The sequence below is a fragment of the Hibiscus syriacus genome, unplaced genomic scaffold (genome assembly GCF_006381635.1).
Source record: "Hibiscus syriacus cultivar Baekdansim isolate YM2019G1 unplaced genomic scaffold, ASM638163v2 tig00110562_pilon, whole genome shotgun sequence".
NCBI lineage: Eukaryota > Viridiplantae > Streptophyta > Magnoliopsida > Malvales > Malvaceae > Hibiscus > Hibiscus syriacus.
In genome coordinates, this window is record NW_024062783.1 from 314,886 (window position 1) to 341,038 (window position 26,153).

At 33.8% G+C, this 26,153-nt stretch overlaps 3 protein-coding genes, 3 non-coding genes and 2 pseudogenes across 6 annotated transcripts; 5 read left to right on the plus strand and 3 right to left on the minus strand.

The window, feature by feature from the left end:
• The first annotated feature begins 7,572 nt into the window (after positions 1 to 7,572).
• On the plus strand, positions 7,573 to 9,474 carry LOC120132383 (annotated as a pseudogene).
• On the plus strand, positions 8,292 to 8,388 carry LOC120132448. The gene has a single exon (XR_005517001.1). It is a non-coding gene; the product is annotated as a small nucleolar RNA snoR128 (small nucleolar RNA).
• LOC120132447 lies at positions 8,464 to 8,560 on the plus strand. The gene has a single exon (XR_005517000.1). It is a non-coding gene; the product is annotated as a small nucleolar RNA snoR128 (small nucleolar RNA).
• Positions 8,637 to 8,733, plus strand: LOC120132445. Its single transcript, XR_005516999.1, has one exon. It is a non-coding gene; the product is annotated as a small nucleolar RNA snoR128 (small nucleolar RNA).
• A 2,221-nt stretch (positions 9,475 to 11,695) lies between the features above and the next one.
• Positions 11,696 to 15,255, minus strand: LOC120132416 (F-box/kelch-repeat protein At3g23880-like). The gene is made up of 2 exons (XM_039149179.1): positions 15,140 to 15,255; positions 11,696 to 13,066 (listed from the first exon to the last, which is right to left on the minus strand). Exons 1-2 carry the CDS (start codon positions 15,191 to 15,193, stop codon positions 11,999 to 12,001), a joined length of 1,122 nt encoding a protein of 373 aa, XP_039005110.1. The 5' UTR covers positions 15,194 to 15,255; the 3' UTR covers positions 11,696 to 11,998.
• A 1,120-nt stretch (positions 15,256 to 16,375) lies between these two features.
• LOC120132400 lies at positions 16,376 to 18,271 on the minus strand (annotated as a pseudogene).
• A 4,876-nt stretch (positions 18,272 to 23,147) lies between these two features.
• On the plus strand, positions 23,148 to 23,927 carry LOC120132401 (ribonuclease 3-like). The gene is made up of 3 exons (XM_039149166.1): positions 23,148 to 23,261; positions 23,368 to 23,560; positions 23,683 to 23,927. The coding sequence occupies exons 1-3, from the start codon at positions 23,148 to 23,150 to the stop codon at positions 23,925 to 23,927; spliced, it is 552 nt and encodes a 183-aa protein (XP_039005097.1).
• A 1,198-nt stretch (positions 23,928 to 25,125) lies between these two features.
• LOC120132402 (bifunctional riboflavin biosynthesis protein RIBA 1, chloroplastic-like) lies at positions 25,126 to 25,921 on the minus strand. Its single transcript, XM_039149167.1, has 2 exons — positions 25,592 to 25,921; positions 25,126 to 25,269 (listed from the first exon to the last, which is right to left on the minus strand). The coding sequence occupies exons 1-2, from the start codon at positions 25,919 to 25,921 to the stop codon at positions 25,126 to 25,128; spliced, it is 474 nt and encodes a 157-aa protein (XP_039005098.1).
• Between the last annotated feature and the right edge of the window lie 232 nt (positions 25,922 to 26,153).

Sequence of the window (26,153 nt, forward strand, 5' to 3'; positions counted from 1 at the left end):
TATGCATTAAAAACTTCAAATGATATTCCTAGGGCTATTTCCTGGAAGAGGAAACGTCTGTTGGATTGAGAAGACTTAATACCATATGCGACAATAAATAATGTAAGTTAACACAAATACTATCATATATAAACAAGTTATTAATAGTAGACGTTTAACTTTGTTTGAGTTTTTATATTTTTAGGAGGCCAACACTCCATTACAGAGACTGACACCCACAGAGGCTGAGCTTGCCACTGATTGGTGGCAAGCTAGTCAACGTTTTTTTGATGGCACGAATGATGAGCAGCCTCCACTTCCTCCACTTCGAGAGCCATCACCTCACCCAGAGCCATCACCTGATCGACCCGACTATACACCTCTACAATGAGAGCCATCACCTATCCCGTCATATCATCGAGCCTCTTCTTCACCATCACCTCATGATAGGCGACCGACAAAGATGCCACGACTTCTATCTCCCTGTTCTCCACCTCCACGGGATGAGTCAAGGGAGTTACGTGATGAGATCAATGCCTTGCGTGAGGAGATCGGTACTCTACGCGATAACGATGGTGCATGGCGTGTGGAGGTGTCTACTTTACGTGGTGAGGTTGCCGCTCTACGTGAGATGGTAGTATCGTTACAGAATGAGGTTCATACTCTACGCAACGAGGTAAGTTTAAGATTTTCCATATTTAACTTGATGATAAATTTACTCGTAATTTCACTTAGATTAACCATTTCACTTAGATTGCTTAGTAAATTTATTCGGTTGCTGCCAATACTGCTAAACTGTTTATTCTTTAACACTGTGAAGTTAGTATTTGTCTTTTTTTTTGTCTTTTGGTTGAAGTAAATTTATTCGGTTGCTGCCAATTCTGCTAAACTGTGTATTCTTTAACACTGTGAAGTTAGTATTTGTCTTTGTTTTGTCTTTTGGTTGAAAGTAAATTTGTTCGGTTGCTGCCAATTCTGCTAAACTGTGTATTCTTTAACATTGTGAAGTTAGTATTTGTCTTTGTTTTGTCTTTTGGTTGAAAGTAAATTTGTTCGGTTGCTGCCAATTTTGCTAAACTGTGTATTCTTTAATACTCTGAAGTTAGTATTTGTCTTTGTTTTGTCTTTTGGTTGAAGTAATGCAATCTATTCAAGTTTCAATTTGTAGAAGAAGAAATAGTTTACTTTCGCAACACGAAACTTAAAATCGTAACGTGAAAAATGACTATCGCAATGCGAAATGAAAATCGCAACGACAAAATCGCAACGCGAAACCAAAATCGCAACGCGAAACTATAATCGCGTTGCGATTTTCATTTCGCGTTGCGATAGTCATTTTTCACGTTGCGATTTTAAGTTCCAGAAACTATTCTTCTTCTGCAAATTGAAACTTGAATGAATTGCATTACTTCAACCAATAGACAAAGACAAATACCAACTTGACAGTGTTGCAAGTTTGAAACATATTTGTCTTTATTATATGATGCATTTTGTGAACTATAATAGAATAATGACTTGGGTGAATACAATGCAAGTTTGAAACATATTTGTCTTTGTTTTCACTGTTTAAATATCATGTCTGTTTATTTACTGATTTTTGTATTTAATTATTTAGCGGCCAGATAAGGTGGATGCTTTACGTCGGGTTTTTCTTGCACGACGGAGTTCACGCATCAGACGGCGTGCACGTGCTATTAAGTCTCCGTACACCCCAATAGTGCGAAGACATCGCAAGAAGAAGCCCGACTCGCCTGTCATCCCTCAAGAGTCCATTCCTATCGTTGAAGAGGGCCCTATCATTCCTCGAGAGTCCTCTCCCACCGTTCAAGAGGCCACTGTCATCGTTGAAGAGGTCCCTCCCACCATTCAAGAGCCCGATTCACATGGCGTCATATGTAAGATTCTTGAGAAAATCTATGACGTGCCAGACATGATGGATGAGAGTTGGCTCTCGTATGAGTTACCGGCCAGTACCATTCTAGTATCTGAAGTGGAGAGGAGACAACTACCGGACACAATTCTGGATAACACCCTTTGGGCTAAGACCGCAGTTGATTTTTATCTACATGAGCGGAGCCAGAGGTGTTTCACTGACATATGCAAGCTCAACGATGATATCTATTTGTTGCTTGATCGGTCTTGGTGGGGCGTATTATTAGGGGTCGAAGACAATGGCTATTTCGATGGTGGGGTAAGTCTTATATTTTTCTTATATTTCAATTTGATTATTTTTTTTAAATTTATGTAAGTCACTAATATATGTCTTTTTTTGTAAAACAGCATATCGATGTGTGGGTGTCACGTCTTCTAATAATTAGGAAACTTAAGAAAAATAAAAGAAATACACGATATACAATTATGCCGACGTCTTTTAACGTCGTTCACTTGAAGAATCAACGAGATGAATCATTTGCGTTGGGCAATGGACAAGCTAAACTTTATCCTGCATGGTGGGAGGTCGATAAGGTTAGTATTTATTTTAGATTGAGTTTAAAGGTATTCATAAATAAGTGCGCAAATGAATGAATTATTACTTATGATTGCAGGTGTTTATCCCTGTTTTGGAACGTAAACATTGGCTTCTCGTCGAGCTTCAGCTCCCATCCCTTAAGGCAATAGTATATGACAGCATGATAAATTACATATCATTGGCTGATTTAAGAGATATTATTAAGGGATGGAGCTCTCATTTGGCTAAATTCTTGGATGCGATAAATTATTGGACTCGTTCTGGAAATAAGAAGCCAAAGAAGCTCAATATTACAGTTAGCAGAGACGAGACCGCACCACAATAAACGGAAGAAGCCAGAGGGGATTGTGGTCCTCTCGTATGCTTGGCGTTGGAGCGTTTGATCACAGGAAGTATAAAGTATCTACCTCCCACCGATAGAGATAGAGCTGCAGTAGGCTTGTGGTTTCGGCATTATATGGCTAGATCGATATATACGAGACGCTGCCTACCTGCATCCGCGTTATAAAAATGTCCATAAACAATTGGTAAGTTTATAGGCTTTTGGTTTGAAAATGTTTGGTTAAGTACCTAGAATTCAATAATTTGTTGTTTGTAGGTTTTAGATGTGTAGAAAGTGTTGTTTGAGCAAATGTTTGGTTTCTGCAGGTTAATCTCAGAAGTGAGCTACGTGAAAATGATGTATGGCTGCAAAAGTTGATTCAATAGTAGATGAGGAAATAAGAATTATTACTTATTTTTTGATTGTTTAATTGATTTGTAAAATATGATTTGTAAAAGTTGATTTGTTTAATTGATGTGAACATAATTCTTATTTGTGCTTGTTTAATTGATTGAAATGTAATGGTTGATTTTGTTGATTTCAATCTGCATTATGTTGAAGGCAAAAATGACTATCGCAATACGAAATGAAAATCGCAACGAGAGAATCGCAAAGCGAAATGAAAATCACAACGCGAAACTCTCGTTGCGATTTTCATTTCGCATTGCGATAGTCATTTCCGCGTTGCGATATTCATATTCGCGTTGCGATTTTCACGTTGTGATTTTCATTTCGCATTGCGATTCTCTCGTTGCGATTTTCATTTCGCATTGCGATAGACATTAAGATGATTGCGAACGTCATTTCCGTGTTGCGATAGTCAAATGAATGCCTAATAAGTGATAACAACTGAACAGATCATAGCAATTTTCAAACTCAAGTTACTAATACATGCCTAACTGAAAATGTTAAAAGTTCACACATAAAATCCACATAATACAACGTTTGCATTTAAAATTCACCTAAGTTAACAGTCCCAAAAGGTGAAGCCGGTTGTGATTGGGATTTTAAAGATGATTACGATTTTGATTGCCTTTTGCTTGACACCATATGAGCTTTTGATTTTGATGAGGATCCATATTTTGGTAGAGGAAAAGATGATTGTGATGGCACTGGTGATCCACATGTCAACCTTGTATGATCACTTTCCTTGCACCGACTACATGTCAATCTCTTATTCTCTTCACCCTTATACGGTATACGATCGTGACTTTTTGGTCGGCCAGGTAGCCTTCTGTCCATGGCTAGTGGCAAAACTGTTTGTAAGTCATCTGGTATGTCCCACTCAGAAGGATGTGGAATAGGGTAGACAATCTCGCCATAAGTCTGTCGATATACTTCTGTAGTGTAGCAATCCATAGCGTATGCGTTTGAATCATCTTGGTTTAGATGAAGAGAAACTTTTATAACATGGCCACACGGATAACCAGATATTTGTCATTTCATACAACTACACGTCTTTGCATTTAGATCGACAAGCCCATTTAAGTTATTATCCAGTACTTCAAACAAAGTGTTTGAACATGGTTCAACTCTCCATGACGTTGACTTCACAACACGTTTTGTTATCTTTTTTTCTGTCTATGGTGTAACACGATGTTCCAATGTTCCTATAAATTTAAATAAATAATACTTAGTAAAATATATGATAAGTTACGAATTTAAAGAAATAATACCTGCATGGTTTCTTTTCTTGTAGTACCACTGTTGAATAGAGGCTCGAAAAAACTCCATTAACATAGTAATGGGTAATTTCCGGGAATGACGACTTAGAGCGTTGATTGATTCTGCACTATTAGACGTCATGAAACCATATCTTGCTCCAAGTTGATGTACTCTTGACCATCTTTCAAACCCGACATCTTCTAGTGTTTGAGCACACTGAGGCAAAACACGTCTTAAACAGTTTATATGCTTATTAAAATCCACTTCCCGATAAGTTTTTACAGCCTTCCAGTATGTCCATTTGTGATTTTTTATACCAGCAGACCTTGATTTTAGATTTTTATACAAATGAACACCACAAAGTCCATGAAAAGCATCTGGGAAACACCTTCTAATAGCGTTGTCAATTGAGTTTACCCTATCGGATATGATTGTCAGATTGCTAATAGGACCTATGCAATCCCTAAGATGCCCCATAAACCATGTCCATGAATCAGAGATTTCAGATTTGCCAACCCCGTAAGCTATTGGCAGTATCCCATTGTTAGCATCCATGGCTACTGCTAATAATTTTACTCCAAGGTATCGGCCTTTTAAATGTGCTCCGTCAACTATAATAACTGGGCGCATGCAATTAATAAACGAACGAATCTACAAAATCATATACACAATAAATATAATCATTTAAATGTGAAATGCATGTAACTAACAAAAATGAGTCAACAAAATTATATTGATTTACTAACCGCAGCACCAATGGCGATAAACAGCAACTCAAAGCGTCCATCTCTATCTGTTTTGATATGAGTTACCGACCCAGGATTTTTTAACTTTAAATTGTGACAATAAGTCGGCAGTTGGGCAAACGATGCTTCTGGCGACCCCCTCAACAATTCCAAGGCATAACATTTGGCTCTCCAAGCTTGATAATATGAGATACTAATCTTGAACCGAGCATTCATGTCAGTCATAATTTCATGTCCCCGATATGCCCTACCATTCAAAAACATTAACTCAGCCAGAAAACCACCCAACACCTTTTTGTTTGCCTGTCTATGGTGAGGAAAAACTTGGGTTCTTGAACATGTATGTTTATCAATAAAAGTCCTAACTTGAAACATTTCGCAATCTTTTATCCTCTTTGCAATCATACGCCACATACAGTTTTTGTCAATCATACACCTTGTTTCGAAACGATCTTTGCTTGATTTGTTAACTTTTAGTTGATAGCCATCTTCCACACATTTCGTATACAAAGCTATATTCAAGTCTTCCTTTGTATCAAAACAATCATCTTTCTTGATACGAATAATTTTTGTGTAATAATCAACTGCTATCTTTACCAACTCTTCTTCCGATATCTGAAGTAATTCTGGCATATTCCAGTTATACTCCCGTGGCATTTTCTTTGGGGATTTCTTCTTCTTCTTTTTCTTCTTCAGTGTTATATGAATTACAGAATGGATGTTCAACGTGTTCATTTACAGTCGTAACTTCCTCTTCATTATCATCAACAACATCTTCCTCGACAACGGCTGTTTCATCATCAAAATTCGGGTATTGACCAATATCAAAATCATTACACGTAGGGTCTGTTTATGCTTCTGAAAAATCATCAAAATCTGAGTATTGACCAAGATCAAAGTCCGGGTATTGACCAAGATCAAATTTCGAATACTGACTAGTACTCACAATTTTTTCTGTTGGCTCATCATCGTCTAACTGGTCAATACAAAAACCGGAATTTGGTGCTGAAAGTTGATTGGGATTTGGATTAGGGAAAGGTTGTGGGTTTTGAGATTGTGTTTGGTATTGGAAATGTGGTGAAATAATATTTGCTTAGTGATGAAATTGTGGTGGAACCATTAAATTTTGAGCACCATAAACTAGGGTTGAAAAACTTAGTTGATTACTACCCGCTACTGACCCAACTTCACTACTTATAGGTTTAACAACATACAATGTAACATCATCACTTGAAACACTAATGTAAGCAATGAATCGTTCAACATCTTCATTGTCGGCTAACAAATAAACTTTATCATTTCTCTGATAAGATAGCCTAAATCCACTTAGGGGCTCTAAATTCAATTTATTTGCAACACGTAACATTAGAGTTTCATAAGTTAACTTTTTTAATGACAGTTTTAGTTGAAGATTCATGGGTAAAGGCATATATTGTAAAACACCATGAACATTCTCCTATGACCCTCCAAAACACAAATCTATCCAAACATGATCAACATTAGATGATTTCATTATTGTAAATTAATTTACTAAACAAACGAGCTGCGAAACTAAAACCTGTTGCCGGATGGGGAAGGATGTCGTTGGATATAGGAACGAATGTCGCCGGAGAGAATGATAAATGGAGATGGAATGAGTTGCGATTTAGGGATTTAAGTTATGAGTTGATGCTGCTGCGTAGTTATATACCCAAAACATTTGTGTTGCGAAATTAAAACCTGTTGCGAATTCAGAAATCGAGTTACGAATTTGAAATTCAGTATTGCGATAGTCAGAATCTCGTTGCGATTTACTAAATCGCAACGCGATTATGTAAATCGCAATGCGAATACGTATTCGCGTTGCGATTTACGTATTCTCGTTGCGATTTACAGATACGCGTTGCGATTTACGTATTCTCGTTACGATTTACGGATACGCGTTGCGATTTTACGGATACTCGTTGCGATAGTCAGAATCGCGTTGCGATTTTCATATTCGCGTTGCGATTCTGGAAAATCGCAATGCTAAATTGTATTATCGCATTACGATTCTGGGAACTGATTTGCGATTCTGGAGATCGTATTACGATTTTTATTTCGTATTACGATTTTGTTGGTCATTTTAACAAATCTAAAAAAAATTAATTAAAATAATATATTATAAGGCATTTTTAGTCCTAAGGTTATTTTCTCTATATAATATATACACTTTGCCTGTTCCAAACTCCGCTATTACATCTCCTTCCACTCCAAACACATGGAGATGCTCACTACCACCCCCATCCATCCATCACCTTCTCCACCTCAACTCCTCCTCTCTGCCCTCCGCCGCTCTCTCGCTCCGCCTCCATCCGCCTCCGTTCCCGTGAGGAATCCGTAAACCCTAAGTCTTTGTTAGTAATCCTTCATATTAGAAGAGCTGAATGGTTTATATTTTTGTAGGGGTTTTGCCTTTTCGTAATCCTTTGCCTAAAGCAACAGCATCGGATGAAGCCTCCTCCACCGCTCCTAGCCGTTTTTTCGGCGAGGATCGCGACGGCGTTGCGACGTTGGAAGAAGTTCCGGCGGTTGTGAAGAATGCTATCAATGAAAACTGTCACCGAAAGACCCTAAAGTAGAGTCAGCTTCCGATGAGGAGTCGCAGATGTTTGAGTTTTTGGAGAAGCTTAATGTAAAGGTTTGTCCTTTTTCTTAATCGCTTATTTTAGAAACATTGATTACTTGGGTTTCGCTAAGATGATCTTTGTAGAAACAGAAGGTTCACATATGTTGGTTCATTTTTTTATATCGATTTGTTGTTAAAATGTGCCGTATCAATCAAGTTATCACTCGTTTGGGAGTTGCATTTCTGGTGTCAAAATGGATAAAAAATGAAGCATTATAGGTTCTTTTACTTAATTATTTATGTTACTGACTGCGAAATGAACTTCTGTTCTACTTTTACGCCCCTTTTCATAATCAAATTGAGTTGCAATAATGATATTTTGGAATCAGCGGAAGTCAATTGTTGAATGCTTGATGAAATGGTCCTGAGTTGTTACGTCCGCAACCTATTAACTTTTATCATCTTGCTACCTTTTCATCTTTATTTTATTTATGTTTTATTCAATGTTTTTCGACCATTGGGTTACAGTGATGATTTTTTGGGATCAGTGGAAGGCATTTGTTGAATGTTTGATGAAACTTTCGACCATTGTGTCGGTCCTGAGCGGTTAGCTGAGCAACTTAGTGACTTAATTGTCATGCTACCTATTCATCTTTTTTTATTCGTGTTGTAGAATGTTATTTTGAACATTGGGTTACAATGATGAGGTTTTGGAATCAGTGGAAGGCATTCATTGAATGCTTGATGAAACTTTTGACTCTTGTGTCGATCCTGAGCGGTTACCTGAGCAACCTAGTGAATTAATTGCCATGCTACATATTCATCTTTATTTTATTTGTGTTATTGAATGTTATTTTGACCATTGGGTTGCAATGACGAGGTTTCAGAATCAGTGGAAGGCATTCATTGAATGCTTGATGAAACTTTTTACCATTGTGTTGATCCTGAGCGGTTACCTGAGCAACCTAGTGACTTAATCATCTTGCTGTCTCTTCATCCTTCTTTTTTCCTGTGTTATTCAATGTTACTTGGGATTGGTGCAAGTGTTAGATATGGATACGCAATTGGCACAAGTATTTTTTTTTTAAGTTTTTCTGTTTTGAAAAGATCCTTAGAGAGGTCATATTCCCGTACTAATATCCAAATGTGTGTCATATCTCTAAATGCTCTTGTGTTTTAACCTTTAATGTTTGAAGCTTTTTCATACTTCTATTGCTTCTTTTTTTACTAATACTTCTCATCAACTGTGGTTTCCAAATCAATTCCAATGATTGGATCTCTAAATACTTGCAGCTTGAAAACGAAGATGCATATTCAATCATATTATATGCAAGTGGTACCTTGGTTGCTTTGTGGCTAGCATCTGCTCTCGTTGGTGCTATCGATTCAATTCCATTGGTGCGTTTTACACTAAATTCCAAGTTTCTTTGGATAATGAACAAAGCATTTCATATTACCTGTGATTGGCAATCCTAATTCTAAAATTCAGATCCCTAAATTGCTGGAGGTTGTGGGACTTGGCTACACAATCTGGTTCACCTCCCGATATCTGATATTCAAGGTGCGGTTCTAAATTAGAACGGCATGACATAAAGGGAAGTATTAAATCCGCATTTACTTGCATTTTGCAGAAAAACAGGGAGGAGTTGGCTACTAAAGTGGAACAACTTAAGCAGCAGATCCTTGGCTCAGATGACAATTGATATATAAGATGATTGCTGCTTGTTACATAGAAAAGGGAAGGAGAAGAAAAGGCAGAGTTGGAGCTTTCTGTACTTTATATGTAGGGTACAAATATGTCAATTTCCAAAACTAGTTAAAAGGTTTATTTTTTTTTTGGTTTCTTCTTTAATATAAGCTGATATTTTGACTGTCACTCATAAAGTGTATGTATCCAAATCCCAATACCAATGGTTGAGCCAAGTAAAGAATCCCGAGCATTGCTTCTAGTTTTGGAACACAATGAAGGCCTGTAGGGGACAAGCCCTTCAAAACTTGGTCCCTTTGATTTTTTTTTTTAAATTTTTATATGGTCCCTTTAAAATATTTCAAAAAATTGTTTTACCATAATTGTTAATATTTCATATATAAAAATTAAAATTGGTATTCTCAAAATATGAATTATATACGTATAATTTAAATAGTCATAGACAAAAATAACAAATATATTAATTTAAAAATGTTTTTGCATTTTATTTCACTTACAAGTAAAAAGTTCAAAATTGACAAAATATGGTAAGATAAAATCGATGTATATAATTCATTTTATTGGATTTTTATTTTAATGTGTTTATTCTTATTTGTCAAATCAGGAATCTTTTGGATTTTACTATTTTATAGTAATTTTAAATCGAAGTAAAATGAGAAAATTTAAACTAAAGTTTGATATTCCCTTGAAGTTTTAACTAATTTGCTAAACATTTGATGAATTTCTTCTACAAATTGAAGGCCAAAATTTACTATTCTAATTTGATTTTAACTTAGTTCTAAGAAATTTTCCCCGTATATACAAAACACTTATAAATCTATATTTGTCCCACCTCTCTAATTTACTCTATATGATTATTATTAAGATTATTTTTAATAATTTGTCTCTGAAAATAAAATGTATAGTTTTTTCTTCGATTGTTTTTTAAATTTCTATGAATCTTCACTTTAAGAATGTTTCTAGTTCACACAATTATTTTTAAAAGTAGAATTTTCAAAATATAACGTTACCTAATGTGAATATTATATTATCTCATTTGATAAAATTGCAACATAACAGTATTTGATCAGAGAATATAAAATTATATAAAAGTAAATTTTACTAAATTATCTTAATATATTAAATTTCTAACAAGTAAAATATGAGATTGGAAAGCTTGCCGATCATTGACAGGAGCCAGTGGAACAATAGGGAATGAAATGAAAGAGGAGTTTGAGAACTTATCACTTAATTGAAATTAAAAATCCAAAGATAAGCAGTCAGATTTGGGTAAAAGAAAAGAACAAACACGGCATTTTTAGGAGAAGAACATGGATAATTTTATATTAAAAAATAAATTTATACAATTTTTAAAAAAAGAAAGAAAAATATTTAAATTACATAAACATTTAAGATTATCAAGAATGACTACTCCTTTTGTCCATTCGTGATGGGAAAACCTTAGCAGGAGAAGAATAACAAGTTGGAATTAAGAAATATTAACAAAGTCTTCTAATCATCGATTTAAATAATAAACCGTTATTGAAGTTATTGTTATTATATAACTTTAATAATGTCTTCTAAAACCGTTATTTTTCAACCTTAATATCTATAATGAACATAATAATAGTGTTATATCCACGTAACATAACTGAAAATGTGACGACAACTACTTTATCTATGTATTTAAATCCCTGCTTTTAACCTACAATTAAAATCATGCAAACTAATACCTTGAAGAACAAAAGTAGTTGAACATGAGATGAAAACCACATAATCAAAGCTGTCATTACCAGCACCATAAAAATAGCAAGCATTGTCAATTCAAGAAACAGTATATATCACTTTCAACTATGAGATTAAACATTCCATAAATATGTTCTCTAACCCTAAACCTCTCTACACTAATCCAACCTTAACTGTAGCAAAAAGATGGAAAAAATTAAAAATATGATGGAAAATCGGAAATGTACCCCCTCGAAAATTAGTTTGGGATTTATTTATAACACAGAGATCAAAAAACTATAAATACAATTAAAGGGTAAATTTCAATATTTCAATTGAAAATTAAGTATTTTGAATCTGTAATTCACATATATCCACTTAAATCAAAGTATTTTAAAAGTTGTTTCTTTTATTTTCTTAAAAATATTACATCAATTCTGATTTATAGAACATACAAGCATCATGGGAAAACAATTTAGAGAAACATTCCACAGGGGAATATTATTATATATGTTTAGTAATCCTGAACAGTAGGGTTGATAACAATTGCTTCACATATAACAAGGCATGATCATAACAACAACAATACTAATAGCCTATATTCAACTTCAAAATACATTCAATTATTGAAGATATGGAGTTTTCTAAAGCATAATTTAAGTATGCAACCCACTCCATGTCTGGCACCTGTAAATTAAAGTAAACCAATAGACAGTTTTCTAGGTATAAAATTGACAAAAGCACTAAAACAAAATAAAATGGAAAATCCCATCGTCCTATCCATCATTGTCTTCGATATGAATTTGATGCACACGTATTATACGTTCCTCATACTCTGATCTTCCACTGAATGAAACGAAGCTCTCAACATAAGCAATAATTTGCATTGATCTTTCATAAGCATGGATACCCAGATTTTTAAGCTCTCGTGTGGAGGGAACATCATTAATTCATGATCCGAGCTCGCAAGAAACAATTCACCATTTTTCCAAAACCACAAAGGCCTCTCAACTCCACGTACAGATTCAATACTAAATTGTTTACTCCAACATCCATTCATAACCCATAAATCAAAAGATTTCTCGGATCCTTTAATTGGGTAAACAATAGCACCAAGCAATCCATTGAACTCCAAAAGTTCCCAATAGTATTGGGTTAAAGGCACATCAAATTCAGGCATAGGTAAAGTCGAAAACTTTTCATCAACCATATCAAATGCAAGAACAAGCTTATCAAAATCCCCCAGTGCCTGCCAATAATAAAACCCATTTACGTATGTATTAAACACAGCACCGCCATAAGGAAGCCCATCAGGTTCTACAATTTCCGTCCATGAATCGCTTTTAAGCGAATATAACTCGACTTGCATCTTCGATTCATATTCATCATCTAAAACTTTATTAAAAACTTTATTAAAAACAAATCTTACAATTTTGTAATCGTCAGTTTGAGGATCGTACCCAAAACCAAAGCAATGGTCAAAAGCAGTGTAATACAGATCAGGAGGGCGTTGGACTGAGGATTCAGGAAGGGTTTTGAACTCTCTGGTTGATGGGTTCCAAAGGGCAACTCTATCATTTTCACGTAAACACAACAATCCATTACAAGGACCATAAACGTCAGGAGTATACAAATAATTCTCGAAAAAGGGTAAGTGAATGTTGTGGTTTACCGAAAAGTCTTTCTCAGTCGAAAGCTGAGAGAAATAAAAGATGTTATCACGGGTGCTACCATGACTACGTTTGAGGAGGAAATTAAGCTTGTTGTTTCTGAGGTTGTTCTGATGATGTTTGGTAATGAAAAGTGGGGAATGAAAAGATAAAGACCAATCCTTACAAACTAACCTGAAACGTGTCAAGAATTTAACAGGAAGTTTGGAGAGAATCTTGTAGACACAATATTTTCGCCTCACATGTCACACGTTTATAATATATAGTATATTAAACATATGTTATATATTGTATTAATTATTTTATTATTTTTACAGGCCCAATTGGTGCCCAGATACAAACAAATCCATATACGTGGTCCAGCACATCAGACCCAAGTCCTACGTGGAGCAGCCCAGATCACTTTGGGTTTTCAGAAACCCTAGCAAACGCCTCACCCCAACGCCGCAATGCTGGATCAAGGTTCCCTCACGCAGCACGCTCCCTCCTCGCAACAACATCCGCCAAACACGCAACTCGCCGGCCGTTTCGCTCACCACCAACGAATGTGTGACACAGAAACGCCAAAGCCAACAAACAACAACAAAGCATTAGTATTTTACTAGGATTTAAACTCTTAAACATAGGCATTGTAAACCCTATAAATAATATGTGATCCCCATTGTATTTTGGGGACGATGGATATTCAAGAGAAATATAAGCACTTTTTTATACAAAATACTCGAAGAAAAAATCAGTGAAACCGAAGCATTTGACTGGCGATTTTGAAAAGGTAAAACCCTCACCTTGTTTTCGAGTCCTTTGCATGCTCGTCTTTCCCGTATGTTCAATTAGAAAACAAAAGGAAAAAGAATTTTTGCCGATGAATGGAGGGATCGCCGGAATCTGGGAACCAGCGGCGTTGTTCATCCTGCTTGATGAACAGACGAGAGAGACAAAGAAAGGGGGGCACTTGTTTTTCAAACATGAAAAAATGAGAGTTTAAAGAAAATTATTAGCATTTATACGTGATCCATGGATCACTAGTGACCCGCGGGCGACCCGACTCATCGGGAGATCCGCGCGTTTTGCTTCAAAAGTGAGTAAATCTCTCTTTTGGTCCCCCGTGCTTTTAAAAGCTTCCTTAGGACCCAAAATTCGATCTTTAATTTTGATTTTTTTTATTTGGCCACCTAACCTGCCTTTTAGTTCAATTTGATCCTTGTATTATTACTTTTATTATTTTATATTAATTATTTTGCTATATATATGCATATATTTTTTAATATTTTATTTATACACCTATTATTAATATATATATGTATTTTAATTGTTTTAATTTGATTTTTTATTTAAGTACTATATATATATATATATATATATATATATATATTTCTATTCATTTTCTATATATTCTTATTATTTTCGTTTTTTATTCATTATTATTATATTATATTATTTTTATTTTCTTTTTTAATCTTTTTTCTTTATTATTTTAATTATTATGTATATTGTTTTTATTATCATATATTTTATTATCTTTTTCCCATCTTTCATTTTTTAGTATTATTATTATCATCCTTATGTACATTTTATTATTAATACTATATTATATATGTACATTACTTAACCAATTTGTTTTTTCCTAAGCTTTTTCTTTCTAGGCCCCCTTGTTTTCCTGGCTTCTCTTTTTTACCATGTTTTCCCGATGAATTGATGGCAGTAGGGCCCTTATTTTGTTTTATGTGTTGTGTGCATTTAAGAAAATATACACATTTAGCATATTTTATTATTATTTTCGTGAGTGTGCATTTTTTAAAACATGCACATTTTTCGTGCACTACATTTCATAAAATATATATATTATTTATTATTATTTTATGCATTTTGTTCCCATGCTAGTTGTTCGAATTTGCATATATGATTTCCTTCAATGATACATATAGTTTATTGATATCATTTTTAGGGTAGATATAGGAAAATATAATTGTTTTTTTAGGGGAATTTTTTCTGATCAAAGGTAAGTAATTTGAATCGGTTTTTAAATTTTAATTTAAATTTCGAATTTTCGCAATTAAGACAACCGGTAAATTAATTGGTACCGAAAGGGCGGTTCAAGGGTGTTAATCCTTCCTTGACCGTAACCGACTCCCGAACCAGACACATTTCTGGTACAAAACGCAGATCAGGTAAGATGGTGTCCGACCCACCTAAATTCATTTTAAAATGGTCGGTGGCGACTCCAATCCACATTTTTTTCAAGTTGAAGCTCAATTCCGAGACCCAACCGAAAGACGATTGCGACAAATCTCCAACGCCAAAATCTCTGGTACATAGGCTCCAGTTTTGCTCAACTCTTTCATCTTCCTTCAGATTTTAGTTGGGGATATACAAATGAGAAATTGATAAAGACGCAGAAGACTAAAAGAACTGGAGCTATATTCTTGGACTGAGCCCTGGGCAGCTAAAAGCCCATGAGCTTATCCTATTAGGCTATTATATTATCATCAATTTATGGTTGGTAAAATTTTAAAAACGTTAAAAACAATTATAATAATACAATAATTAAAATAATTAAAAAAGGGAAAATGAAAAAATTGGGAACAAAATCACCGGAAATCGGGGCATTAATTGCCCAATTCAATGCGTGCAGCTATCCTGCTAACGTTTCGGACACCAACCCAACCCTTTAAATTAAACGAAACATTAATCTTAATACCTATCATTTCATCAATTACAAAAGATGTATCGAGTATTTCAATTATAACAGTTGTTTTTGAGTTGATGTTTAGAAAGTGTTGTTATCTCCATCCTCATAAATCATAAATCTTTCTTCAATGCCTCCACAATCCTCCTCCCCCAATGTTGGTGAAAATAAACATCGATGCTACATAAAAAATAAATTATGTTGAGGATTTATGGTTGAAGATAATAAATGACAAATTTTAGGATCAGACTATAGATTAAATCCCCACTTCACCTTGATCTTCATGGGGATTAGAAGAGTAACTATTGAGAGTGATTAAATTTTACATTATATTTCATATTGGCCTATATTTCTGCTTTGTTTATTAATTTTGCTGTCTTAGTTTCCAACACCCAAAACATGTCCAAACACGAATATGAGAATATAATCTTAAAACATTCTCCAGATACATGTAAAATAAATAGAATATACCGATATAGATGCGTAATTATTTTGATACAAGTCTCAATAATATAAACTAATTTTGCTTAATAGGTCAAAAGCATGTAAATACATGTATCACTACTTCACAAGAAAATTATTATCTTAAAAAAATCTCGAATACATAAAAAAAATTTTGAACAAATAAAATATGATCATGTTCGTTACAAACCGATTAATCTTTTAAATTAGTGTAAAAACTTAAATCAAATAATAAAATAATATTTTATTTCCAAATCATCATATCAAAGTGTTATTATGAACACAGACGTACATGAAATTACCAACTCAAATAACAAACACCGTTGCAAGTTTACTTATGAACCGAAAGTAAGCCCATTTTTGCTCTTTTGGTCTCCTAGTATCCATTGTTGTCTAACAACGGTACCCTGCCGGAAATGGCCAAACCGTAACCTTTAAGCCCGACATAATTTGCCGGATTGTTTGTCATCAGCCTCATTGTATGAACACCAAGATCCCTTGGTATCTGCAACAAATTGAACGCTACATTCAGGCACCTTTAATGCCACAAGCATGTGGTGCAGGTATACAGACATGGTTGAACTTCGGATCCGAATGGACGTTGTGGAATACGATGTTAAGGACTACGACAACACTCTGAAATTGAAGGGTGCCGGGGGTTTCAATCGAGTTGATTTTCTTTCATAGATTAGTAAGCAAGGATCTGACTTCGACCAAAAGCTAGATTCATTTTTTTTTGAAAAAGTACTTTGTATTAAAGAGGAACACAAAATACACCACTCCAAGTACCTCATTAAAAAACTTCCTTAAACCTACGTGGAAGAAAAAGAATGTAACATTGGAGTGGAACAAACCAATCAACCATAGTCCCTATTACATCAAAACATAAAACCGAAACTAAACCACTTAAACAGCCCATAACAAGCTAACGAAGAGCTGCAGACTACACCCTGAAGTGAATACAGAAAATTAACGAACATCCAAGCAGAAACAAATCGTGCTACAGCCTCAAAACTAAAAACCATTAAAGCATAAGCCTTACTATGGATAAGCAAGGATCACAACCACTGAACCATTATGAAAGGCACCTTCATGAAGGCGAGATCAAACAAGAAAGATGCAAGCGCCTTGTTTAGTTCGGAAATGAAGCTTAAAGAATGGAAAACCGCGTGCAACAAGGATCCAGAACAATTAAGGAGCAGCCAAGACTACTGGAAAGGAATACAGCGAGCAACAAGAAATCTTAACAGCTTAAGGAACAGCCAAGACTGCTGGCCACCAGATTCCAGAACGAGAAACATAGTGACAGTATCATCTATGCTAAACGTCTGTCCGCATATCAGAGAAGATTAGAGAAAACAACATCAAATGATCAGACCATGTAAATAATTGCAGAAAAATAGAACCCTATCAACAGAATCCAATCAGTAGAGATTCGAGGCTACGAACAAAATCTTGAACGATCGGAATCAACGACAGCCAAAGCACGTTAGCCCACAGACCAATCGGAATCATAGATAAGAAGAAGATTTGATCAACCGAGAATGAACTCCCCTTGAACCTGATTTTGTTACGGCACAACCAGATTTTCCATATCAGACCGAAGAACCCGAGTTTCCATAATGAACGAAATTTCTTTTTAATTATCTGGGAAACCCAAACCTGCAGCAAATCTTTCACATTCAATGAAAATACAATATTTACATGCCATACGGAGCACCGTCGTTGCCAAACCTGCCATACACACTCACGGTGACAGAGAACATGATTAATAGATTCTGGAGCTCGATTGCAGAAGGCACAAAGAGAATTAGCAGCTAGATTCATTATTTGATGCTTTATGTATGATAGAACATTAGAACCTTTTAATATAAGAGGTAACATGAGCCAATAACTGTGATGGATAGAGAAGCAAAGCATAAATGATACCAAACAATTTGCAGAAGAAACCTTAATTGTGCCCCGATGCCGTATTCCCGAGAACCAACAGGTAATCCAAGCTCCTCATTGGCCTCAACTGTGTCGTGTTCATCATCTTGAAGGTTGTAAGCACGATGCTTGTGGCCTAAACCAATCCCTTTACCTTCATGTCCACGAAGATAAACTAATACACCCTGCCCAGTAGCCTCGATTGGCTTCATTTCTAGTGCCAACTGGTTTCCGCAATCACATCTGGCTGACCCAAATATGTCGCCGTAAGGCATTCGGAATGTACCCTCACAAGAATATATTGGCCGTCACCGATTTCACCCTGCATGTTCCACGACCCAATCAACGTCCTACTCATACAGCCTAGTCATATTGATAACAGTTTCCCCACTATCATTGCTTATTAGTGATTGGAGAGAAGTTTTGAGCCTTTTATTGGCGTTTAATCGCCATAGCCACCGCCGTGACAAATGCTTGAGGAATCGACAAGAAGGCGAAAAGTGGTGAGTTTTGTGTGGCTCATCCAAGTTTTGAGTTGACGTGGCTGACAGGACTCAGATCTTTTTTGGATAATTGTTTTTCCTTTTTCGCATTTTCTATTTCAGGCTCTCTTTTTTCATTAATTAACCATCGCATCCTTGTCCTTTATAACTTTTATCCACTTGGAATTTTGGATGAGATTTATTTTTCAATAGTAATTAAATATTATTTCATTTATTAAATTTAATTATTTTTTTTATGTTTTTGATCTATTTTATGATTTATAAATATCATTGTTCTAATAAAAATAATATTTAAATAAAATCTCCCCATAATAATAACTCGAAAACATCATCAATATGTAATCATATTGCTATAAATATGTTTTTTTTTATTTTAATATATATTTTTGATGCATGATTTCTTCGTTCGTTTATACGCGACATTTGATAGTTGTCGGATATTTGTGTCGAAAGGGATTACAGTTAAGGGAAGATCGGTTCTTCATTTGTCCTCTTTGAATATTCTCAAGGTTTTTCTCCTCTATCTTTGGTGTCTAAGGACGTTCGAGTGATTTGTTTTTGTATGTTGTTATCTCAATTATTCATGTTCTTGTTCATCAGGCTATCACTGGTCGTTTACCGTTATATTTTACTTACGATAGTCATGAATGTATTTGTCTAGTTTATATTTAACAAGACGTTGTTGATGATAATTCATATGACTAATGAATATATCATAATATCTTGATTATATGACGTTATTTTATTGAGTCATTCAATTATTAAAAGTTACAAAATGATTATTCATATATTTCAAACTCTCTTTTAAGGTTAATAAATTTGGCAATAGTCCGAACTATACATTAACTTGTTTACTAAGATATGATAAAAGATAGTATCCGCGCGGACGTGTCGAAGACACGTATTACCACGACTGGGACGGCGGCGGCGGTACGCGAAAGTCACCCTTGTTCTCTTTCACTCAACAAGGAAGTGGGAAATCCAAGCCTTAAATACCCATTCCCAATAGTGTTTCCAATACTATGTGGGATTGAGTATTACCAACACTTGTTTCCAATGCTAAGTTGAAACATTTAACATTTGGAAGTTGGAACACATTTAATCAATGCTTGAGAATGCAATGTACTTAGCGAAAGTTAGGTTAAAAGAAGATAAAAGAGATGATGTGAAGCAAGAGTAAGCACTTCGTCATGTTCCCCCGACGATGTCGCCATCACACCATGTAGCCAACACAAAAGACATTTGATTAATCCCAATGTGTTGTGTACATCCTGGCACGTAATAATGGAATAGGATCTTATGTTAAAAACAAATATCACTTAAATATTGCAAAACAAACCAAGTTTTCCCAACTCGATTACAAATATCACTTAATTATCTTGGCAACCGAAAGGATGTTCAGTTGGTTAAATATGTTCCAACTTCCAAATGTTAAATGTTAAATGTTTTAACTTAGCATTGGAAACAAGTGTTGGTAATACTCAATCCCACATAGTATTAGAAACACTATTGAGAATGAATATTTAAGGCTTGGATTTCTCACTTCCTTATTGAGTGAAAGAGAACAATGGGGACTCTCGCATACCGCAGCCGTCGTCCGTCCCGTCGTGATCATGGGTGGTCGTGGTCGTTGATACATTTGTGGTCTGGTCTATACAATCATGTATAAAACCTATATTGAGGTTACGTAGCAAAATTTATTCGTTGGTTTAAATATAGATGAATTATATATATACTACCAGAAAATTAAAGAATGAAAAATAGTCATTCAGGGACTTGAACATATGGAAACTATATAATTAAACAATACCAACACCATTGAAGCAAAATTTATTCCTTGGTTCTTATGTGAATTTTTGTATATATACTTGAATCTCAAATTAATACAAGATTAAAAATAAAAATAAATTTATTTTTTATATTTTTAAATTAAATTTAATTCAATAAATCTTGCCACGAATAAAGTGGTAACACATATCACCACCAATTTAAAGGAAAACAAATAAAATGAGATATTTTGCCTAGGGAATTGAACCAAGTAACTCAAGTTAAGGGCCGGCACCTTAACCATTGAGGTAAATCTAAAGTTTATTATTAAATTGTTCAATATTTTATTTATTTTAGTGGTAAATGAGTTATTATTTTTTTATATCTAAATTCAAGGTTTTGTATTTATTTTAAATTAAATAAAAATAAAAATAATAAAATAAAATTGAGTTTTATTTTTTAATATTTTTAAATTAAATTATTGTTTTCACAATTATTTTCAAATGGTTATATATGAATTATATTTAAAATACAATTATATTCAAAATTTATTTAGAAAATCTAAAGTTACAAAAAACAAATTTATAATTCGAATCTTAAATTTTGTCTTCAAATATTTTTTTAAAGATAATTTTTCATTTACTTTGAATTTATAATCATTTAAAAATGACTGAAAAAGAAAAAATGTAATTTAATGTAAAAATATAAAAATCTTATATTCATTTTTATTTTTAAGACTTATATTAACTACAATTTAATATACATATATATATATATATAATTAATTTATTAAGTTTTATTATTTTCTTTTATGTTATAATTTATAACAAGATAAATAAAAAAAACTGTACAATCTAAAAATAAATGTTGAGTTTACCTCAGTGGTAGAGGTATGCCCACCCTTACCATTAGGTCCTTAGTGAAATGTGTCACATCGATTAACATATGGCACCTCTAAATTGCATGGTTATTTTTTTTTAATCAAATTAAAATTAAAATTAAATTGATAGAATATACAACTATTGATGACTAAATGTATAGTTATGTCAATTTTATTAATTGTTACGTCAATACTTCCGTCAAATGTTAACAGTAGGTGACTTGATTGAAACCACTTAAATAATTATGTGATCATATTGATAAAATTAAAGTATGATAATCATATCGATACTACCCTCATAATTAAATAATCATTTGAGTAGTTTGCCTTATAAAATATCATATTTTGTGCTTGCATTATTAAAAGACTCTCCAGTAAGTTCCAGAGAAATGAAGAAAATATGCTTGCATTATTAAAAGACTCTCCAGTAAGTTCCAGAGAAATGAAGTATTTGGAATACATTAAAAAAAATCAGCTGCCTACATAGATGAAACTACAACATAGGTAAGCGGTTTTATTAAGAAGTATATAAAAATATTATTCATATTAATTAATATATTTACTTAGACTCTTATTTTTATTTTAGTTTTCATTTTTATTATTAATTATATTTTATCCCTTTGACGTTTAAATATAAATTTAAAATATTAAATTCAATAAACATGATTAATATATTTAAAAAATACAAATTTAAATGTTTAAGTATGATTTAAATGTCTAGAGAGGAGATTCATTTAGGGTATGACCGGCCATTATATAAGGATATGTTGGGCATATTCAGTGGCTTTAAGATTCAACGCATAATCCATTTATTTAGAAATAATGCCACAAAATAAAAATGATTCCATGACACAGAGCATCCATATTTCCCCTTTATACTCTATTTTTCTTAGAATACTAATTTTAAAACCACCTCATTTCCATTTAAATAGAGCCGCTTCCTCTAAAAAACTAACAATTTCATTACATTAAATAAAATAAAAGAAGTATGTTAAAAAAAGGAAACATCTTAGTTGTACTCTGAGTACAATGATGCAAAGCCATTTAATTATGTGCGGACAGATTATTGGTTAAAAACTATTTCTAAAATGACTGCGACGGAAAACTAATGTAACTTTTAATATTTTAGCAATCTTCCACAAAAAGTTTTCTAAATAAGCCTAAATTTGAATATTATAAATAAGTGTTTCAAAATTAAAATTGGACTTGATATGTCTATTTTAGATGTTTTGTCGTATAATGATATTTTTAACTTTATGTCCAATTGAAATCTAATTTCAATTATTTAGAAATACAAAATTTAAAATATTTTGTCTTTTTATATAAATAAATTTTAAATTTATGATTATAAAAATCAGTAATTTTAAACATAAAATTTCAAATGATGTAATTAACATCAAATCATGTAGAAATAATAGAATGCAGGGCAAGAAGAAAAAAATGGAAAATAATATATTCTTTTTTTCTTTCAATATGTAAATATCATGTGGAGAGTTATCCAATAATGTATAATATTAAATGAATGTCCATTATATTTCCTTTTTAATAGACAATGATGTGGTATGCATTATGTTGTAGATAAAACGATTAAAACAAATTGCTTAGGAAAATTAATGAAGGGAAAGTTTATTATCAAACTTAATTTTAAAAATAATCGGGCATATAGACGTGTTTAGTAACAGGAAATGTCTTTAGAATTAAAAACAATAGTTAATCTTTTTATCTATCCAAACATATCATATTAGAATTAGGGAATTGAAACAATGCATTTCCACATCTCTTTAAGTTGTTTCAACTATTTAGATGGGTGAAAACCCCTATGTAAAGGAGGGTGCCCTTCCTTATGGATACACCGATCTAGTCTTGCTCTTGTAACCTGTAAGAATGGTTTCTAAACTCCTTTTTTTCTTTACATTGTTGACTTGTGGTTTTGATGAAAGAGATTCGGTGAATTTCTACGATTTAAGAAATCCGTAGAATTTTATAAACTTAGTTTACAGTGGCCGCGAGGTTATTGCAGTTCTCCATATGTGATTTGTCCAAATCCTCTCCCACAACCCTATAATGATATGTTTACGATTCACGGGATATGGCCACAAGATATCAATGATCAACCAATTGATCCATACAGCAAATTTCCTCAATGTACCCGTACCACCCCGCCTCTTGCTCAAATGATCATGGTAAGTTCATATAATCTAATCAATATTTCTGGATTTGTTTTTATTTATTTAAAATTATTTATTATCTTTTTTTGAACTAACCTAATATTTTTTCTTGATTTGAAAGCCATCTCTCACCCCGATTTTACAAGACATGCACTATCTATGGCCAAACTTGAAGAATCCCACGGATACCCAAGCAAAAGAGATATTTTGGGAACACGAATGGGATGCTCAAGGAAAATGCTCCGCTTACCCCATGGATCCACTCAGATATTTTGAGTCGGGCTTAAGGCTTACACAAAACTTGCCAAATCCTGGTGATTATATCTCTATTATACTTGATTATTAGCTTATATATTTCATTAATCAAAATCTTTACTTTTTTCTGTTTATATTATTATACAAGCTATGGATTTATATTATTCGTTGTTATATTCAGATTTCAGCCTACAAAGTACACGTTTCTATACTGTACAAGATATTCTCAATAAGGTTCGTCAGGATGTACATTTTGGAGCTGAGATTTCTTGCAACAGAAACAGGACAGGAACAGTACAATTATTTGAAATTCACTTGTGCTACGAGAAGCCAACCCCTCCGGAGCTCATCCATAAGATGCGAGATTGTCCTCATCCTACACGAGGACGCTGTCCGAATCTCTTCGATAATGTTTATGTTCCTTAGTAAGGCATTGTTCCATAATAATGGTTTTCATAAATAAATTACCACCTTTCGATTCCATTTCTTTTATCTAATTTTAATCCAAATTCAGATTGAGAAATGAACAGGAATGTCAAATACCATCGTCAACATATAAAAATAAAATACGTAGCTATCATTTTCATTTACTTTAATATATGCCAGTTTAAAATTTTCAAAAAACTTTCTCAAATTCTTCAATTATCAAGCCATAGATTCAATCTAACCCTTTAAAAGGGAGAAAAAAAAAAGGGTCACTAAAACCCGAAAACCATAAAAAATTCTAAGCCTTACCCCCCGTCTTAGACCTCGAACCAAGGATATCTTCCGTAGAAATATTCGTCGGAGAGGTGGGAAGCACATACTTCGGCGGCTCTATTAATAATTAGATAATAAATAATGTAATTTACACGATAAACAGCGATTTTAGAGCATCTTTTCATCAATGACTAAGGATATATCGAGTATTTCAATTACTACAGTTGTTTCTGAGTGAAAACAAACGTCGATGCTAACTTCTACATAGAAAATAAATTATTTTGAGGATTTATGGTTGAAGATGACAAATGACAAATTTTATGATCAGGCTACAGATTAAATCCCCACATCACCTTGATCTTCATGAGGATTAGAAGAGTAATTATTGAGAGTGATTAAATTTTACATTATATTTCATATTAACCTATATTTTTGCTTTGTTTACTAATTTTTCTGTCTTAGTTTCCAGCACCCAAAACATGTCCAAAACACAATATGAGAACATAATCTTAAAACATTCTCCAGTTACATGTAAAATAAATAGAATATACCGACATAGACGCGTAATCATTTTATACGAGTCTCAATAATATAAACTAATTTTACTTAATAGGTCAAAAGCATGTAAATACATGTATCACTACTTCACAAGAAAATTATTATCTTAAAAAAAAAATCTCGAATACATAGAAAAAAAAAACTTGAACAAATAAAATATGACTATGTTCGTTACAAACCGATTAGACTTCTAAATTAGCGTAAAAAATTTAAATCAAACAATAAATTAATATTTCATTTCCAAATCATCATATCAAAGTGTTATTATGAACACAAACCTACATGAAATTACCAACTCAAATAACAAGCAGTGTTGCAAGTTTACTTCTGAACCAAAAGTAAGCCCCATTTTTGCTCTTTTGGTCTCCTAGCATCCATTGTTGTCTTTAGTTATTGGGGTCAACAACGGTACCCTGCCGGAAATGGCCAAACCGTACCCTTTAAGCCGGACATACTTTGCCGGATTGTTTGTCATCAGCCTCATTGTATGAACACCAAGATCCCTTGGTATCTGCAACAAATTGAACGCTACATTCATGCACTTTTTAATGCCACAAGCATGTGGTGCGGGTATAAAGATATGGTTGAACTTCGGATCCGAATGGACGGTGTGGAATACGATGTTAAGGACTACGACAACACTCTGAAATTGAAGGGTGCCGGTGGTTTCAATCGAGTTAATTTTCTTTCATAGATTAGTAAGCAAAGATCCGACTTCAACAAAAAGCTAGATTCATTATTTGATGCTTTATGTATGATAGAACCTTTTAATATAAGAGGTAACATGAGCCAATAACTGTGATGGATAGAGAAGCAAAGCCAATAAAGGATACCAAACAATTTGCAGAAGAAACCTTACTTGTGCCCCCGATGCCGTTTTCCCGAGAACCAACAGGTAATCCACGCTCCTCATTGGCCTCAACTGTGTCGTGTTCATCATCTTGAAGGTTGTAAGCATGATGCTTGTGGCCTAAACCAATCCCTTTACCTTCTTGTCCACGAAGATAAACTAATACACCCTGCCCAGTAGCCTCGATTGGCTTCATTGCTAGTGCCAACTGGTTTCCGCAATCACATCTGGCTGACCCAAATATGTCGCTGTAAGGCATTTTGGAATGTACCCTCACAAGAATATCTTGGCCATCACCGATTTCACCCTGCATGTTCCACGAACCAATCAACGTCCTACTCATACAGCCTAGTCATATTGATAACAGTTTCCCCATGTTGCTAATGGCGCAACAGACTATCATTGCTTATTAGTGATTGGAGGGAAGTTTTGAGCCTTTTATAGTCTTTTAATCGCCATAGCCACCGCCGTGACAAATAATTGAGGAAACAACAAGAAGGCGAAAAGTGGTGAGTTTTGTGTGGCTGATCCAAGTTTTTAGATGA